Raw genomic sequence first — 15,995 nt, 5'->3', positions numbered from 1 at the left:
TATCCTGATGATGTGCCCTAACATTTATGGACCCTCTATTATATGTAACATTTTTAAAATTGTACGTTTTGACAAAAAAAAAATGACTAAAAATGTCATTTAAAAAAAAAAAACTGTAACTGGAAGAGAGAAACCGATTGTAGATTTGAAATCAGTGATCTAAAAGAATCTAAGTTCTGTTAAAAAATCTCATGCAATAGAAAATTTTTTCCTGAGTGTAAACAATGTCTTATGTGATTTAAAGAAGCAAAAATCATTTAACGCTTTTCTTCATTGCGTAATATTTACCATATTTTTTTCTGGTACTTCGTTCTTGAGAATAGAACTTTTTTTGAAATATAGTGAACAAGTAACTTTTTATTAGATAAGAAAAGCTAATCTAGAAAATTCCAATTAGTTTTCACTATATTATATTAATAATGGACTGTTTAAGATGTGCTTCTACAGATCATGGCCATTTGTATTTTAGAGTCCTCATCTGGCTTGCATAAATAAAATTACATAATTTTTTTAATGATACTTGTTCTAATAAGTTAGATGAACTTTTCCCCCAGATAACTTAAAAGTAATTAGTTTAAAATTAAATATTGTGATATAATTTAGTAACTTAAAAAATATTCCATCAGTTTAGAAAGTAATTTTAATTCTAAAGAAAAGAAGATAATAAACAAGACTAAGTAGAAACTTTATTTAAACACATATGAGAATAGACATTTAAGACAGTAAAAAAGCTCTTATATTTAATACAGTAGAATCCTAATTTTTCGTTGGTCAAGCGGAAAAACCCATGATGGGGAAAAACGTAAAATCAAGGTAAAAAAAAAAAAAATTCTAAGCTCATTTTCAAAAATTTATAATTGACATATAAACTATTAGAAAAAATGTGTAATTTTTAGTCATTTTTGTTTTTAGGTGCAATCTTAACAAAACCCTGTTAAAAACTATTTTTTGCAAATTTGCTTTTATATTTGTAAATAAACATTGTTTCAGAGTTTTTATACTTTGAATCCCTCAATCCTCTGAGTGTACAAATTCTTACAATTATTATCAAAAGCAGACATTAAATCAGATATCAAAGGGATTTGAAAAGTAACGAGATACGAGTCCCAATCGATGTACCTGCCTTGGAATAAGATCTTTACCTTAAGACACATAATCTTATTCTATCAAAGGGTTATGTCTCTACATTGAATACTGAGAAGCTTGCTTTGTGTATTTTTGTTGACGCTGTCCAAAACAGGAGAAATAAAACTTAGAGCTCCAAGAACATTTATTTTTGTTTAAGAAAAGTCTTGCAGGTCACAGGAATCAAGGAAAAGAAATAATTTCCTAACCAGTTGCACCCGGTAACAATATTTAAATAAATGGGAGATATTTAAATGATGGGGATTTAAGATTCAAAGTTTGTTAAAAAAAAATCCAATTTTTCAATTTAAGCTCTCATATGCCCATGAGATACGGTTATGGGGATTCTGTGCTTTGTCTATTCCCCATCTCTTCTGATTTTAAATCAAGGGGAAAACCCTCTTTCATGGATAAAAGGACAATAAGAATAAACAGAAAGAATTTAAGAGCAGCTTCAAATAGATAAGATAAAAGTCTCTATTTAAAGAAAAAAGAAAAAAAAAAAAAAGAAACTTGAAAAAAGTTTATGTGAACCTAGTAAACAAAAAAACAAAAAAAAAAGAGTTTTGATATGTTATTAAGAAAGCGTTTGTTTTGATACGTTATTTTCTCAAACGGGGTAGAGTAAAATCAAGGATATTTTAACATTATCAGTATAGACAATTTCACAAGAATAAATAAATAAAATACGAAAAGAACAAGTGAAAACTGGGGTTCCACTGTATTTATAAACCTAATATTAAAATGTGAAATAAACACGTTATGCATGCTGAATTATACAAAAAATGATGCAAAAACATTTCCTCGTTTTAAGGATTTCTAAGCACACATAGTTTTGAGTCTTAGTAGAAGAACAAATAGCATATTTCTTATTGTAAGATATTTTAAGTTGAAAGTGAAAATTATAATAAATGAATCCTGTTATGGCACTAATAAGAGCCAATGATCTAATTACTATTTTTAATTAGACTTGGCTATATTTTGAAAACTATTTATGCTAAAATATGAAAACAGGTTATAACACATTTTTATGAAAATTTAATAGTGGAAGTAATGCAAGCATGAAAAATGCATAAATGATATTACAATGATTTATGAATAAAGAAAAAGCATAATGAAATGGCATGATTCTTGTTAAATAAAGCTGAAAAAATTAATTTTTAATCCTTGTCATTACCTAACGTCATTACATAACATAACCGAAAATAGTCAGTTTGCCACTGTTTATGTCATTTTTGTTATCATTATAGGATAATAATTTCAGTTTAAAAAATTGAATAAAACAAACAAAATAATGCAGAAACTCTTTTTAAAATATCCAAAACATAAAATATTTTATTTTACAATGCATTAACACAGAAATATTTTTCGTTTATAGCTTTAAAACACATAAAGCCATTCCTCATATTTGAAACACACATAGCTTAGAAATCTTTCGCTTGATTTTAATATTTTTTAGCTTAATTTTTCAATTTAAAAATGATTTTAACTTTTCCATTGAAAAATGAGTTTACTATAACACAAATTAAAACCAATATCTCAGTTTCAGTTACTATTTTGAATTGAACTTCAGTATTATTTTTGGATGGAATATTTTTATGCTAAAACTAAAAAAAGAAAAAATATTCAAGGAAACAAATTTATTTTTACCAAACTTGAAACAAGCCATAAGCATGATAAAATAACTGTGAAAAAACAAACAAACATATATAAACTTAAGTCATATTATTTCAAAAAATCTTATAACCAATTTTTAACAGCATTTCTTTCCGAGTATATTTTGGGACACTCAGCAAATAAATGTAAAACAAACTTCAAAAAGTACTAATCAAAATTGCAAGACAACGATAGAATAATTTTGAACTTTTGCACTTCTGTGACTAAATAATCTATAACAAAGCTATAACAAATATAAACTATAATTTTAACCAAAACAATAAACTTAGCTACATAGAAATAACAATAAAATATTTTAAAAAATAACATATTCACATATGAATGGAATATATAAAAACATATATTGTACTATAATATAACACAGAAATCCTCAAGAGCCCTTTCATAGACACATGGTTTTGTTGTCAGCTAAAAATATCTATATTATATATTTTTTTTACCTTGAAAATAAAGAATTCAAATATTTCTCCAATCACCACATGCCATGAAAACTAGGAAAATGAACACAACTACTTTGAAGAAGAGTATAAAATATTTTTTAAAAAAATAATATATTTACATATGGACGGAGTAGGTAAAAACATATATTGCACCATGTAAAATAACACAGAACTTTTTAAGAGCACTTCCAGACACATATGGCTTTGCTGCCAGCTAAAAACATATACATTAAATGTTTTGCATCATGAGAAATAAAGAATCCAAATGCTTCTCCAACCACCACATGCCACGAAGCCCCATATTTTTGATCTAATGTCTCTTTGATTAATCTTGAAACTTTCTGAAATTTAAAAAAATTTATACTTTTTAAAAAATTTACATATTTTTTTCATTCATTTTAGATATTGATTATAAAATAGCTCTGCTTATAAATGACCGTCCAGTGAACAAATCAGTCGAGGGAACAGAGTTTTTGTCTGCTCAAAAATGGTGTTAAAAATGATTGTCCATTTTCCTGATTATAATAACAGTGAAACAATCTTGAAACTTTCTGAAATAGATAAATTTTTAAAAAAAATTATACTATTTAAAAAATTTACATACTTTTTTCATTCATTTTAGATGTAGATAATAAAATAACTTTGATTATAAATGACCGTCCAGTGAACAAATCAGTCGAGGGAACAGAGTTTTTGTCTGCTCAGAAATTGTGTTAAAAATAATTGTCCATTTTCCGGATCATAATAACAGTGAAACAATCCAAAAATTAAATGAATATTGCTATATGTCTCTCATCCAAACATGATTTTCATAGTAAAAAAATTAACAATTGAGATGGAATTCAATTTTTAGCACAAATAGCAGCAACTCTAGACAGCGATGAGGATGCATCATACAAATTACTGTACTTTCTTCTTTTTGCTAGAGTGCATCAAGTAGACAAAAGTGCCTATATGTTTGAAATTTCTATAAACACTCTTTACTTAGAGCTGATGTTTTTAATGCTACCAATGCTGTCCCAACTCCATTTTAAATTATTTTGACTATAGAGATCATGTGTTGCTGAAAAAACAAGGTCATGCTGTTTGAAAGTTTCAAATTTCTGCCACTATATTCTTAACCTTGACTGCTAGATAATTTTTTTTAATGCTATTCTTCCTGTCTTATTTTATTCTGTCCTTGTAAATAGCATGATGTCTAGAGAGTTATATGCTCATAAGTTATTTCATAATCATCATGCATGCACTAAATACATAATAAAACAAACAATGCTTAAGCATAACAGTTTTGCTCCTGATATGAATATAGAAAGTGTAACATAATTAAACTGAAAATACAGAACTGCATTAACAGCAACCAGGATTAGTCAAAATGCCAATTAATAGTAGTAATAAACATTTTTAAAAACATTATTCTAAAAACACTAACACAAAATCATTTTTTTTCTTTCCTCTTTTCTTTGAAAAGTTGGAACTATATTAATGTATATAGATATATTTTGTAGTGATGTAATTAAATAAACAAGCTGGGTGCAGTGTAATATATTTATATAGCTTACAGAAAAATCAGACGAAAGTTTTTGTTATAGTTTAATTTGGAATAAAAATAACACATGATGTAGCAATGTACTTAAATACAATCAACACTTCTAAAATTTCTAATGATTTATCACACACAAGTGAACAAAAATCCATATATTCTCTCAATTGAAAATAATTTTTCAAAGCAAAATATTAGATAATAGCACAAGAATAAATTAAATTAAGATATAATATAATATATTGATAAGAATTAATACAAGATAAATTTTAGCCAATATATGCAGCTATTAGTTCAATAGGATCGATATGTTTATTATGTCTCAAAGGTGGGTCTCATATTAATTGAATGTAAAGAATTGCCAAAATCACAACTCAAACTACTGAAGTTTCAAATAACTATCTCATTTTGTTAAATATTTGAGCTTTCTCATTTTCAAAGAATGTTTTAAGAAACCGTAATTAATTATATATTTTTAATTAGAAATTTATATCTATAGAAATATCTGAACTGTTTACTAACTTAAAAAATATAATAAAGTAGAAGATTAAAATAACACTGTTCACCGTAACATTAACTTTGCAGGTGCTAACAAAACTATAATCGCTGTTGAAAAGTTTTTATAGCTGAGACAATACTATCAACTCTACACATGCTGTAAAAATAATTATTTGCTTGATCACAATCTTGAAATTAAACCAAAATTGATATATTTGTTTGTAGTTAATTAATTTATTTTAATAAATCATAATTTTGATTAAATATAATTTTTAATAATTTGTAATAATTTCTTTTCTCTAAATAAGAAATATTTAAGTGTAATTAATGACCCTATTGATTATTTTTTATGTAAAATAATCAATAGGGTCAGGTGGGGTAAAGTGGGTATAGGTTAAAAAGCATCTATTTTCTCCTTTTAATTAGAGATAATTTATTTAATTATTTTTACAGACATTTACTAGGATTGCAGCAAACATTTTTATTTAAGTTTTATAAACAGATAAAAAAAAATTTAAGGTTTACAAACTATCTGTTTATGATCAATTTATAAAGTATGTTAGTTTAAGTTGTTGATGAACTTTCTTCTAATATCATTAAAAACAGTAAAAAACTATTAATTATAGTTCAAATTAGTACAGGGACATCAAAAGAACAGATCTACATAGAAATTTAAGAATGAATTTCCAAATTCCATTTATTATGAATTGTTTTCTGATGTGGGTATATGGTTAGGCTTAGATAAGTGTTCTATGATAGGGATAATTTTTTTTTTTTACTCCTGTGTTAGCTTTAATAAGTACCTAATGCTCTATATTTTATAATGAAATAGCTAAAAAATAATTTACTTGTTTGATTATAGCCCTACATAGTAATACCCTACCCTACAGCCCTACATAGTTCTATGATAGGGATAATTTTTTTCTTTACTTCTGTGTTAGCTTTAATAAGTATCTAATGCTCTATATTTTATAATGAAATAGCTAAAAAAATAATTTATTTGTTTGATTATAGCCCTACACAGTAATTTTAATGCTAAAAACAAAATTCTTTTCAAATTTTGTTTTTTAAAGTAAAGAATTATATTGGGAATAACAATATAACAGACATATTATACAACTAAAATAATTACACCAAAATAGCATAGTAGTACAACTTAATAGGCATATTTAAAGATACAGATGGGTTTTTACGCAAGTTTCTGCCTTCGTATGGCAGTTTTTTCATGGAAAACAAAATTTCCCTAAAGTGACTTAATTTAACAAAAATACATGCCTGCTATAAACAGTAAAAATACTATAAATATTAATTTTTACACTCTTATTTATATTTCAAATGAACCAAAAACTAATACATTTTACTTGCTTTTTGATTAAGTTGTGTAGAGTTTAGCAAAATATACTGTTAACCTAATTTTGATAGCCATTAACATGAACCCTTTAAGTTTACGAGAAAAACTTATTTTTTAGCATTATTTTTTTTAAAAAACTTAATCATTATACATTTATTTAAGAGCGTTTTCATTTCTAAAACAATATTTTTTTAGAAATAAAAATGCTCTGTTACATACGTTTTTTAGTAAAAAATATACTAATTTCGGAACTATACTCACTTTACCCCACTAAAGGGTAAAGTGGGTATATCAAAACATGTTCTTTTGAATGCATTACCATAAGAAAATAATAAAACAAAATAGGTAAGTTATGCCTCATATTTAATTTATATGAATCTAGTGTATATAAAATGCATCAACATTTTTAGTAAAATAACTTTAATGGTTTGGTTTTCGAACCTTCTTCAAAAAAAGCTTGATTTTATACCCACTGACCCTATAAAACAAGTTCTCTATAATGCAAAGTATCACATTTTAAGGTTTGCATTATAAAGATCTACTGCAATAGAAAAGAATATAATATTAACAGATGATTTCTTATCTACAAGATATTATTTTTAAAAATAGCTCAAAAACTAATTCAAAGATAAATATTTGTAAGAATATTTCATCTATTCTATAACATTTATTACATAGCATTGAATAACTGGTGCGCAAACATTAAAGAATTTGCAAATGGAAAATTTAGTTTAATATTATTTTTTACTATAAAGTAACAGAAATTTTTCATGGCAAACATTTGGACAATACATCATTTATTTTCTATGTTAACACATTCATTAAATACTTCTAAAAAATTGAATAAGTTAGAAGAGAAATAAAAATAATATCATTAATAAAAAAAGTGTGAAAATGATTAATGTGAGAATTTTTGAATTAACTTTTGAGAGAAGTTTTGAATTAATTTCTTTGAGTTATAACAAGTATTTTCGAATCTTGATATAAGTTAAATTTTTAATCCCATAAATTTTTAATTATGTGGCAAAACATCTTATTATATACTCTTTAATTATATTATATATAACCTCCATCAAAATTTTATTAGTGCAATTTCAAGTAAGGCTTAAATATTGCATGACTTTCAACTATTGATGACAGCATTATTTATGAAATATAGTTTAGGAATATAAACTTTTTAATCTGTTAGGCTGCTTGCCTTTTTTAAGTTAGAGTTGGAAAAACAATTGTTGAGAATAGTACTGCACAATCATAAAATGAAGATTTCGAAAACAAATTTTACCTCATGATCAGTAGAATGCTTTTCATACGAAGTAACACATAAATCCATGGTATCTGTTTTCATTTCTTCAGACATATCACAGGTCTGAAAAAGGATGGCATGATAAGAAATCATTGATAACTTAAACTAATTACAAGCTAAAACAAAAGAACAGCAAATAATCAAAAGTGAATTCTCACCCAAAATCCTATTTTTAAAATGGTAATTTTTTATTTAAAAAAAATTAGATTTCCTTTTTCAAATAAAGAGTCAAAACATATATTTCATGAAACTAATTAAATATGTGAAGACCAGTGACGAAGCCAGAAATTTTTTTGGAAGAGAGGAGATATCACACCAATCTATTGTAATTATTATTTATTTTTAATTTTATGCTATTAATCATGTAGAATTTAAAATCAACTACCCATTATTTGTAAAAATACGTTTAAAAACAATAAATAAATAGTATAATTAACTGTTTCCTTAGGTGGGATTTTAAATACTAAAACCACTTTTTTGGTTATATTATACTAATTTAAATAAACATAAAAAATTAAATTGTCTAAAATGAGATAAATTATTAAGAACTAAATAACATTTAAGAATAACTAGTAGTCTAAGTAACATTTCACATTAAGATACATTATTTCTACATTAAGACACTGGCCAACTTTATGGTTAAAGCAATCTGCTTTGCTTTGCCAAAATAAATACACTTAGTTGTTTCAAAAAACGTGTTTACAACGAAATAACAATATTTCTTTATAAATTAAAAAACAAGATGAAAAGCTGTAAAATAATTTGTAGTAATTATTATATAAATAATAAATGATTATAAATGTGTAACATACAACCAAGATTTTTTAAAATTATAATTCTAAGATTATTATAAATGTTTGAAATTCTCACAATTAAAATTGCATTATAAAATACAGCAGCTCAGTACAAGCACTACATTTTTGAGGGCATTGTTACTTTAAAAAAATAATTCAAAAAAGTTTGTTTAATTCAATATATTAGATGAAATAGAAGAAACCTAAAATGAATACAAAGATTATATTCCTTTTAATATCTGATTTTTATTTCTTTTTAAATTAAACTGAGTTTACAAAACCAGTAATATATATAACAAATAACTAAATGTTAATAAATTTAATTTAAATGTCAAAATGTAATTTTTAAGTAAAATATGAAATTTTGTTTAAATTTAATTTTTTTTAATACTTTATTTAGATAAAATATCCAATTTTGAAAAGAAATTTGCAACATTCCTGATTTTCTTCCTTTTTTTTATTAATTTAAAATTATTTTGTTTGCTTATTAATTATTAAATTGAAATTCTATTTCAAATCAGTGTTTATTTTGTTTAAATAGTCTTTTTTTTGCATTGATCTTCATAATAATGATAATAATTTAATAATAATGATAATTAATGATAATAATGATAATTTTTAAGAATTCGGGCATAATTTTGGGAAATTTCCATTTTTAACATAAAAAGAAATATTAAATTGTGCTTTTTTATTTTTACTTTAATATGTTATTTTTCAATTTATGAGCAAAATACAGCTAAAGAGTACAGAACTATAAAGAATTGTTTAAGAGTTGCTTTTTGAAATTCCAGTTAAGAATACAATGTTTTAAATGCAAATAGAAATAAAATTTATAACAAACTTATAATTACTTAAAACAACTGTATGCTTTTGTTGGCTGCATCTTTAATGATGCCTTAATAAAAATAGAGCTTATAATATTTAGTTTGCAAAAAAAAATTTTTTTTCTTCTTTAATTTAACTACTATAGAATAATATGTAACTAATTTGAAAAAAAATGTAGTAAATACTTTTTTTCTTCAACATATTAATGCAATAATTAATAAATTTCCATGTTTTCTGAAGTTAGCTATTACATAAAGATGTGATAGTTAACATTCAAAATCAAAATTTATAAATCTTTATTGAGAATTATTCAATAAATTGTATTAATCTTGCAGTAAGCTAATTTACAATGAAACCCACTTGTGTAATATCCAGGAACATCATAACTACTGTAGAATAAAGAAAGAATTATGCATTATTTGTATGTGGGAAAAATTATTACAAAATTTTGTTTTAGTGAAATGGAATACATTTTTTTTTAAAATAAATTACTTAAAACATGAATAAATTTTGCACTTCAAAAATATACTTCTAACAACATTTTCCTAGTTTAGTAGCTAGTTTTAAAAATCACAAAATGTAATTGTAAAAAATAAAATTAAGAACATAAGTCAATCTGAATTTAAGAATGAAAATATTCTCCGACTTAAATAAGTTAAATAGAAAGCTAATTGAATAAAGAGCTGAAAAATAAATAAATAGATAAAGATTTCAATATTAACTTTAACTTACATGCTCAATTGAATAAAAGTTTTTCCTTTAAGTAAATAACAAATTAACCATTGTCAATACAGCCAAAAATTATTTCCGTCTTAAATATATATATTATTTAATAAAACTATATTATAAAACTAAAATATATTAATAAAACTTTCAATAAAGTTCATAAAAAACCACAGTATTTATGAACTTCGGGTACTTACCCTAAATTATAAAAAGCAGGGTATTTAACATCTACACACATTATTACATCATATTATTATAATTTTCTTTTGTGATGTAAAAATTTATTCTGTTAGCAAGATTCGTAGAATATATCCAAAGAGTAAACCTCATTAGACAGTCCACTCCTTTTTCCACTCAGAATTAATTAATTAATATCATAAAGTATAAAGGAAGTTTTTTGTCAAGTGTCTAATAAAATTACAAAACAATAATCTTTTTTTTAAATATAATTCTAAGTTATTAGTCTCTTCAATAATTCCATAAATAAATAGTAGTATAAAAATAAAAAAAAGGATTAGCATTTGTAATATAAAGAAAGCTATACAAATATCCATAGTAATTTCAGACAATAATTAAATTTTTCAAATATTTAATTGCAATATAGCTTTTTCAGTAAAGTAAAATTGAAATAAACAAAATTTGAATACTTACTTGTATTAAAGGATAGTTCATGACCTTTCGATAAGGAGCAGATGTTGCTGCTTTAGATTTACTCATCTTAACTAGAGCTTACTTTGTTTTCTAAAAAAATGTAAATTATTAGTACCTAAAGATACAATTTAAAATTTTTAAGGATAAGTTTTGTATATCAAAATTTAATCAAGCGACCTCAACAGTCAATGAAAAAGATATTATAAATATCTATCAACATTATATAAATTGATATGTTGGGAAACTTTTTCTAACAAAATTGAAGATGCATATTTATATTATGAATGCAAGGCATTTTAAATATTGTAAAAATTAATGATTTCATGAAAATTTTACAAAATTTTTTAGATGCAAGAAAAGTAATATGGTTCAGAAAAGGAAAGATATAATATAGAGCAGAAACTTTAAACGAACCCAACTATACCTTATGCATCAATCTACTTTAATGATATAAGTGGGGAAAAAACGCAAAAATCTTTAAACCGAAATTTTTTCCCTTCTTTTTCTTGAAAATAGCAATCTTATAAAAACAAAATAATCCTATTCCCTCAATTTCTCTCTTGATAAATTTCCTCAGTAAATACTATCAATGGAAAAGTTTCTATAAAATAAACTGATCACTAATAAAAAAACAAAAAAAAAAAAAAACTGTACCAAAAAAAAAGAAGCTATATCTTATTTGTTAAAAATTTATAAGATCCAAATTATAAAGTCACATACACAATTTATTCATTTTTCATTTCAAACAAATTAGTAGTTTCGAATCAAAACAAGAGCTAGCTTTGGAATGCTAAGTCAAGATCATTTTTTTCATAGATTTTATTAATTGTATGAAAATCAATAGTTTGAAAAGTTTTTAAAGAAACAGCAGTTTCTTCAAGATATAAGCACAAATGCTTATACAAAAATGTTCTTAAAAAATGAACGTAAGAAAATTTTATGGAATAATAACAAGATTAATATAAATATAATTGCTGAAACTTAAAGAAATGAAAAATATTAAGATTATTTCATAGACTATTAATAATAGCAAATCTCTCATTAATGTTCAGTGGCTTTAAAAAGTGTTCATACAATTATGATTTTTAATAAAATAGGACTCTAGTAATTTATTTAAATGAATATTTCAGAATAGGTATTTAACAATAAGATAACATAGATAATCTATTCTTAATCCTGTTGCACTGAAAAATCAATGAAGAGTTTCAGGTAAAATCGAAAAATAATATTTTTCATTAAATTCAGCATAAACTTTTGCAGCACTCAAACATAAATTTATATATATTTTTAAAAAATTTTAATTTTAATCTCTAATTATGCTGATCAAAATTTATCCTTTTAAGCATTTTATCTCATACTGCACAGTATAATGGGAAAATTGAGCTAATTTAGCAATATTCTGTACTAATTTATCACTACAATGATGAAAAATAATCAATTTTCTTATCCAGTCTGTTGTTTCAATTCAACAACGAGCCATTCTTAAATAATAAAGAAAATACAACAGATTTAGCAAGCAAAAATTAAAATTGAACGCTTTATTAATTTCTACGAAATTACGAAAAAAAAAACGAATGAAATAAAAATTAATGAAAAAAAGTATATATAATGTAAGGCAAAAGAAATTATTTTCAATTATGAATTTATCCAAAAATAATTCAGTGTATGATGACTTTTGCAAGATAAAATCTTAAAGCCTTTTGATTATTGATTTCATAAAAATGAAGTTTTACAATGTTTTTAAAATATTTCACGTAGTTTTGCTAAAAATAGATAATAATCTTATTATTAAATATACACTTGGAAATATAAATTTCAATATTGGATAGGACTCTGTTTCATTGAAAATACAAAGTGTAAAAATACTTTTTATTAAATTCAAACATAGATATTAAAATATTTACTTTCAAGTTGTTCAGGTTTCTTTGTTTACAAATTGGTTCACGTTTCCTTGCCAGATTTCAAACAGTAAAATTTTTTCTCAAACCGTGAAACGAATCGCACTGTCTTGGCTGACCGCCCTCTTATAACCCTAAACTTTGGCGATCTGGTGAAATGGGTGATTGCCAAACGAAATCTATCGCCAACTGCTTGGATGCCCGCTTTTTGAACGTGATTGAAAATGGCGAAAATGTTTGAGCTGGAAAGATGTAACGAATACGCTAGGAAATACATATTTTTTACTACAATATTTTTATTCATGCAAAGTGATTTCTAGATACTGGACATTAGTATTGCAGCGCTTGCTGAATTAATATAAAATAGCTCTTGGTGTCGACATTTTTACTGGCTAGCATTGCATATTGCAGGTATCATTTTCATCACTTTTCTTAGCATTATTGTCGGATCTGTGTTTTTATTTAAAGCAAGAATTTTTGTTGTTAATTATAAAGATTATTTTTGTGTGTGTATTGAATATTATTTGAAAGGAAATATGAATGACAAATAAGTTATAACTGTAATAAAACAAGGTTGGATGGAAACCACTTTTTTGTTTCTTATGAGTAAAAGGTTAAATTAATAATATTTTGCACCGTGATTTTAAGGTACGCATTAAAATTATCAACTTTTCTTGTATGAATATGCTTTAGTGGTATTAAAATAAAAATATTGATTCACATTTTTTTCATTGTTGGTTTTAAAAATTAGTTTACATGTGTTAAAGTTCTCTGTTTACATATTTTATTATTTGTTTGATGCTTCTATGATTACATTACTACTATAAATGATTTTTTTAAAATTTAGAATAATATTGAAAAGCACAAGTTGTATTGTAACACAAATTGTGCTTCGTGATTTGTATATTCAGTTGCAATGCTTCTAGTTTAGTTCTAGGTTGTTATCATCATCAGTTACATACGGAAATAAGGCTCCTGCATTTACTGAATTTCTCACAGTTCTGACCTGAGTATTGTCACGACTACCAGGTCAGTCTTGTTGAAAATCCAGTTTTGATCCTTCAGTACCTACAGAAATAGAAATCTAGGTGAACCAAATGAATGTTATGAAGAAAACTGATTGGATTAGTATACATTTTAATTTGTTTTAATGATGTAGTTAATAGTACTAGGGTAAATTAGAGTTAATATATTATATATAGTTTACATTTCTTATTATTTGTGAGATTCTGCTTATTAAACATTACTATAAGTGACATTTTGAAAATTGATATTATAGTTTGGAATAATACGAAAGGAGTAGAATAAAATTTTGATGGTTGATAGGAAGCACAAATATGTAACACTTGTAATGTAATGATGTGTTGTTTTGTTATAGGTTGACTTTCTTATCAACTCATAAAACGCATTATTTTAAAGCTCCTTCAACAACCTCAGTGTGCCTGTATGTCTGAAGTGGGTGTTATGTGTAATTTGTTAAATTACTTCTGTGTATTGAATTTTCTTGAATGTTATTTGAAAGGAAAAAGGAGTGACAAATGAGTTATAACTTTAATAATGCAAGGTTGGAAGGAAACCACTTTTAAATTTCGTATGAGGAAAAGGTTAAATTAATAATATTTTGCACCGTGATTTTAAAATACCCAATAAAATTATCAACTTTTTTTGCATGAATATGCTTAATTGGTATTCAAATAAAAATATTGATTCCCATTTTATTATATTGTTGGTTTTAAAACTTAGTTTACATGTGTTAAAGTTCTCTGTTTACATATTTTATTATTTGTTTGATGCTGCTATGATAACATTACTACTATAAGTGATATTTTTAAAATTTAGAATAATATTGAAAAGCACAAGTTGTATTGTAACACAAATTGTGCTTCGTGTTATGTATATTCAGTTGCAATGCTTTTAGTTTTGTTCTAGGTTGTCATCATCATCAGTTACATGTGGAAATAAGGCTCCTGCATTGACTGAATTTTTCACAGTTCTGACCTGAGTATTGTTACGACTGCCAGGTCAGTCTTGTTGAAAATCCAGTTTTGGTCCCTCAGTACAGAAATAGATATTTCTAGGTGACCCAAATGAATGTTATGAAGAAAGCTGATTGGACTAGTATACATTTTGACTACTTGAAAGTAATGTTGATTAAAATAATGTTTTGAACATTTTAATTTGTTTTAATGATATAGTTAATAGTACTTGGGTAAATTTGAGTTAATAAAGTATATAGTAGCATTTTTTTATATCATCCTTTTTTTTATATTGTGATTGATTAACTCAACACCTTAGTACATTATCTCTCTCTTCTAATAATAAATGTTTTTAAAAAAGTTAATTAAAAAATTTTAAAGCGCAGAATATAGAAGTGATGGAAATATAAATATTATTCTATTATAAACTTAATAACTAGAGTTGATTTGTTATAAAAAGCAATGAAAAAAAAACAATTTTTTTTTCGGGTTTACCCTGATCTCAGTGTAAAATCATTGAGATCTAGTCATATGGCTCTGTTTTCCTCTACCCCTATAATGGCTCTGGTATTGCAATATAAATAGTATTTTAGAATGTTTTGTTTCATTTTATTACATAAAGTGTCTTAACATTAAAAAGAAATACCAGCACTTTTGTAATTTCAAACATGATTGTTCTAAACTGTTGTCAAATTTTTGTCATTTTGTTTTCAAATTTTTGTAGCATGCCTATCATATTTATATCTTGTAATCTAAAACTTTCAAAAGTTAAATAGGCGCCTAATAAATATTTAGAATTATGAATGAAATGTATGACTGTCACTCACATGGAAAAGTATTACTTTTGGTATTTTATTTATCTTAACTGCCTTTAAAGAGCTCCTGTAAAAGAAGAATTTTACATTTTGTTCATAGACTAAAAATTTTATTTATTTAATTTGTAAAATGTACTGGATTTTTCTTATAATGTAGGTAGCTGTGGTATTTTTGATCCAAATGTATGTCTAAATTGTTTTCATTTTATAATAAATAAATGATTTTTCTACTGACTTAGTCTCTCTCTCTTCCTTTTTTTTTTCTCTTTGTGTTTACTAAAAAAAAATTTATAAAATGAAGAGGAATACTACTTTTAAACATAAATTGAATTTTTCTAAATATACTTAAAAGCTTAACTTCATAACTAATTAAATT

General features: G+C 24.6%; 1 protein-coding gene and 1 long non-coding RNA gene across 5 annotated transcripts; one reads left to right on the top strand and one right to left on the bottom strand.

Moving 5' to 3' along the window:
* Window positions 1-666: 666 nt before the first annotated feature.
* LOC107447384 (dynein axonemal light chain 4) lies at window positions 667-12,942 on the bottom strand. Of its 4 annotated transcripts, XR_015429736.1 has the most exons (5): window positions 12,835-12,942; window positions 10,931-11,020; window positions 7,914-7,997; window positions 2,451-3,583; window positions 667-2,345 (listed from the first exon to the last, which is right to left on the bottom strand). XR_015429736.1 is itself a non-coding variant. In XM_016062283.4 (4 exons), the coding sequence occupies exons 2-4, from the start codon at window positions 10,994-10,996 to the stop codon at window positions 3,419-3,421; spliced, it is 315 nt and encodes a 104-aa protein (XP_015917769.2). In that variant the 5' UTR covers window positions 10,997-11,020; window positions 12,835-12,942; the 3' UTR covers window positions 667-3,418. The 4 variants fall into 4 exon arrangements, 3 of the variants coding, with proteins under 3 accessions (XP_015917769.2, XP_015917770.2, XP_042896515.2); XM_016062283.4 differs by having other exon boundaries at window positions 667-3,583; XM_016062284.4 differs by having other exon boundaries at window positions 667-3,583; window positions 12,797-12,843.
* Window positions 12,943-13,105: 163 nt separating this feature from the next.
* Window positions 13,106-14,809, top strand: LOC147802776 (uncharacterized). Its single transcript, XR_015429737.1, has 2 exons — window positions 13,106-13,239; window positions 14,747-14,809. It is a non-coding gene; the product is annotated as an uncharacterized LOC147802776 (long non-coding RNA).
* The last annotated feature ends 1,186 nt before the right edge of the window (window positions 14,810-15,995 follow it).

The sequence above is a fragment of the Parasteatoda tepidariorum genome, chromosome 10 (genome assembly GCF_982258835.1).
Source record: "Parasteatoda tepidariorum strain Cologne lab strain chromosome 10, Ptep-v5.0, whole genome shotgun sequence".
Lineage (NCBI taxonomy): Eukaryota > Metazoa > Arthropoda > Arachnida > Araneae > Theridiidae > Parasteatoda > Parasteatoda tepidariorum.
This window is presented reverse-complemented; position numbering and strand designations above follow the sequence as displayed.

Bases quoted from the DNA above. Each gene is read 5' to 3' on its own strand.
- LOC107447384 (XM_016062283.4), bottom strand. From the start codon at position 10,996: ATGAGTAAATCTAAAGCAGCAACATCTGCTCCTTATCGAAAGGTCATG. The intron at 7,998-10,930 runs GTAAGTATTCAA...ATCCTTTTTCAG, and splicing joins TGAACTATCCTTTAATACAA to ACCTGTGATATGTCTGAAGA. The intron at 3,584-7,913 runs GTAAAATTTGTT...TTTAAATTTCAG, and splicing joins AGCATTCTACTGATCATGAG to AAAGTTTCAAGATTAATCAA.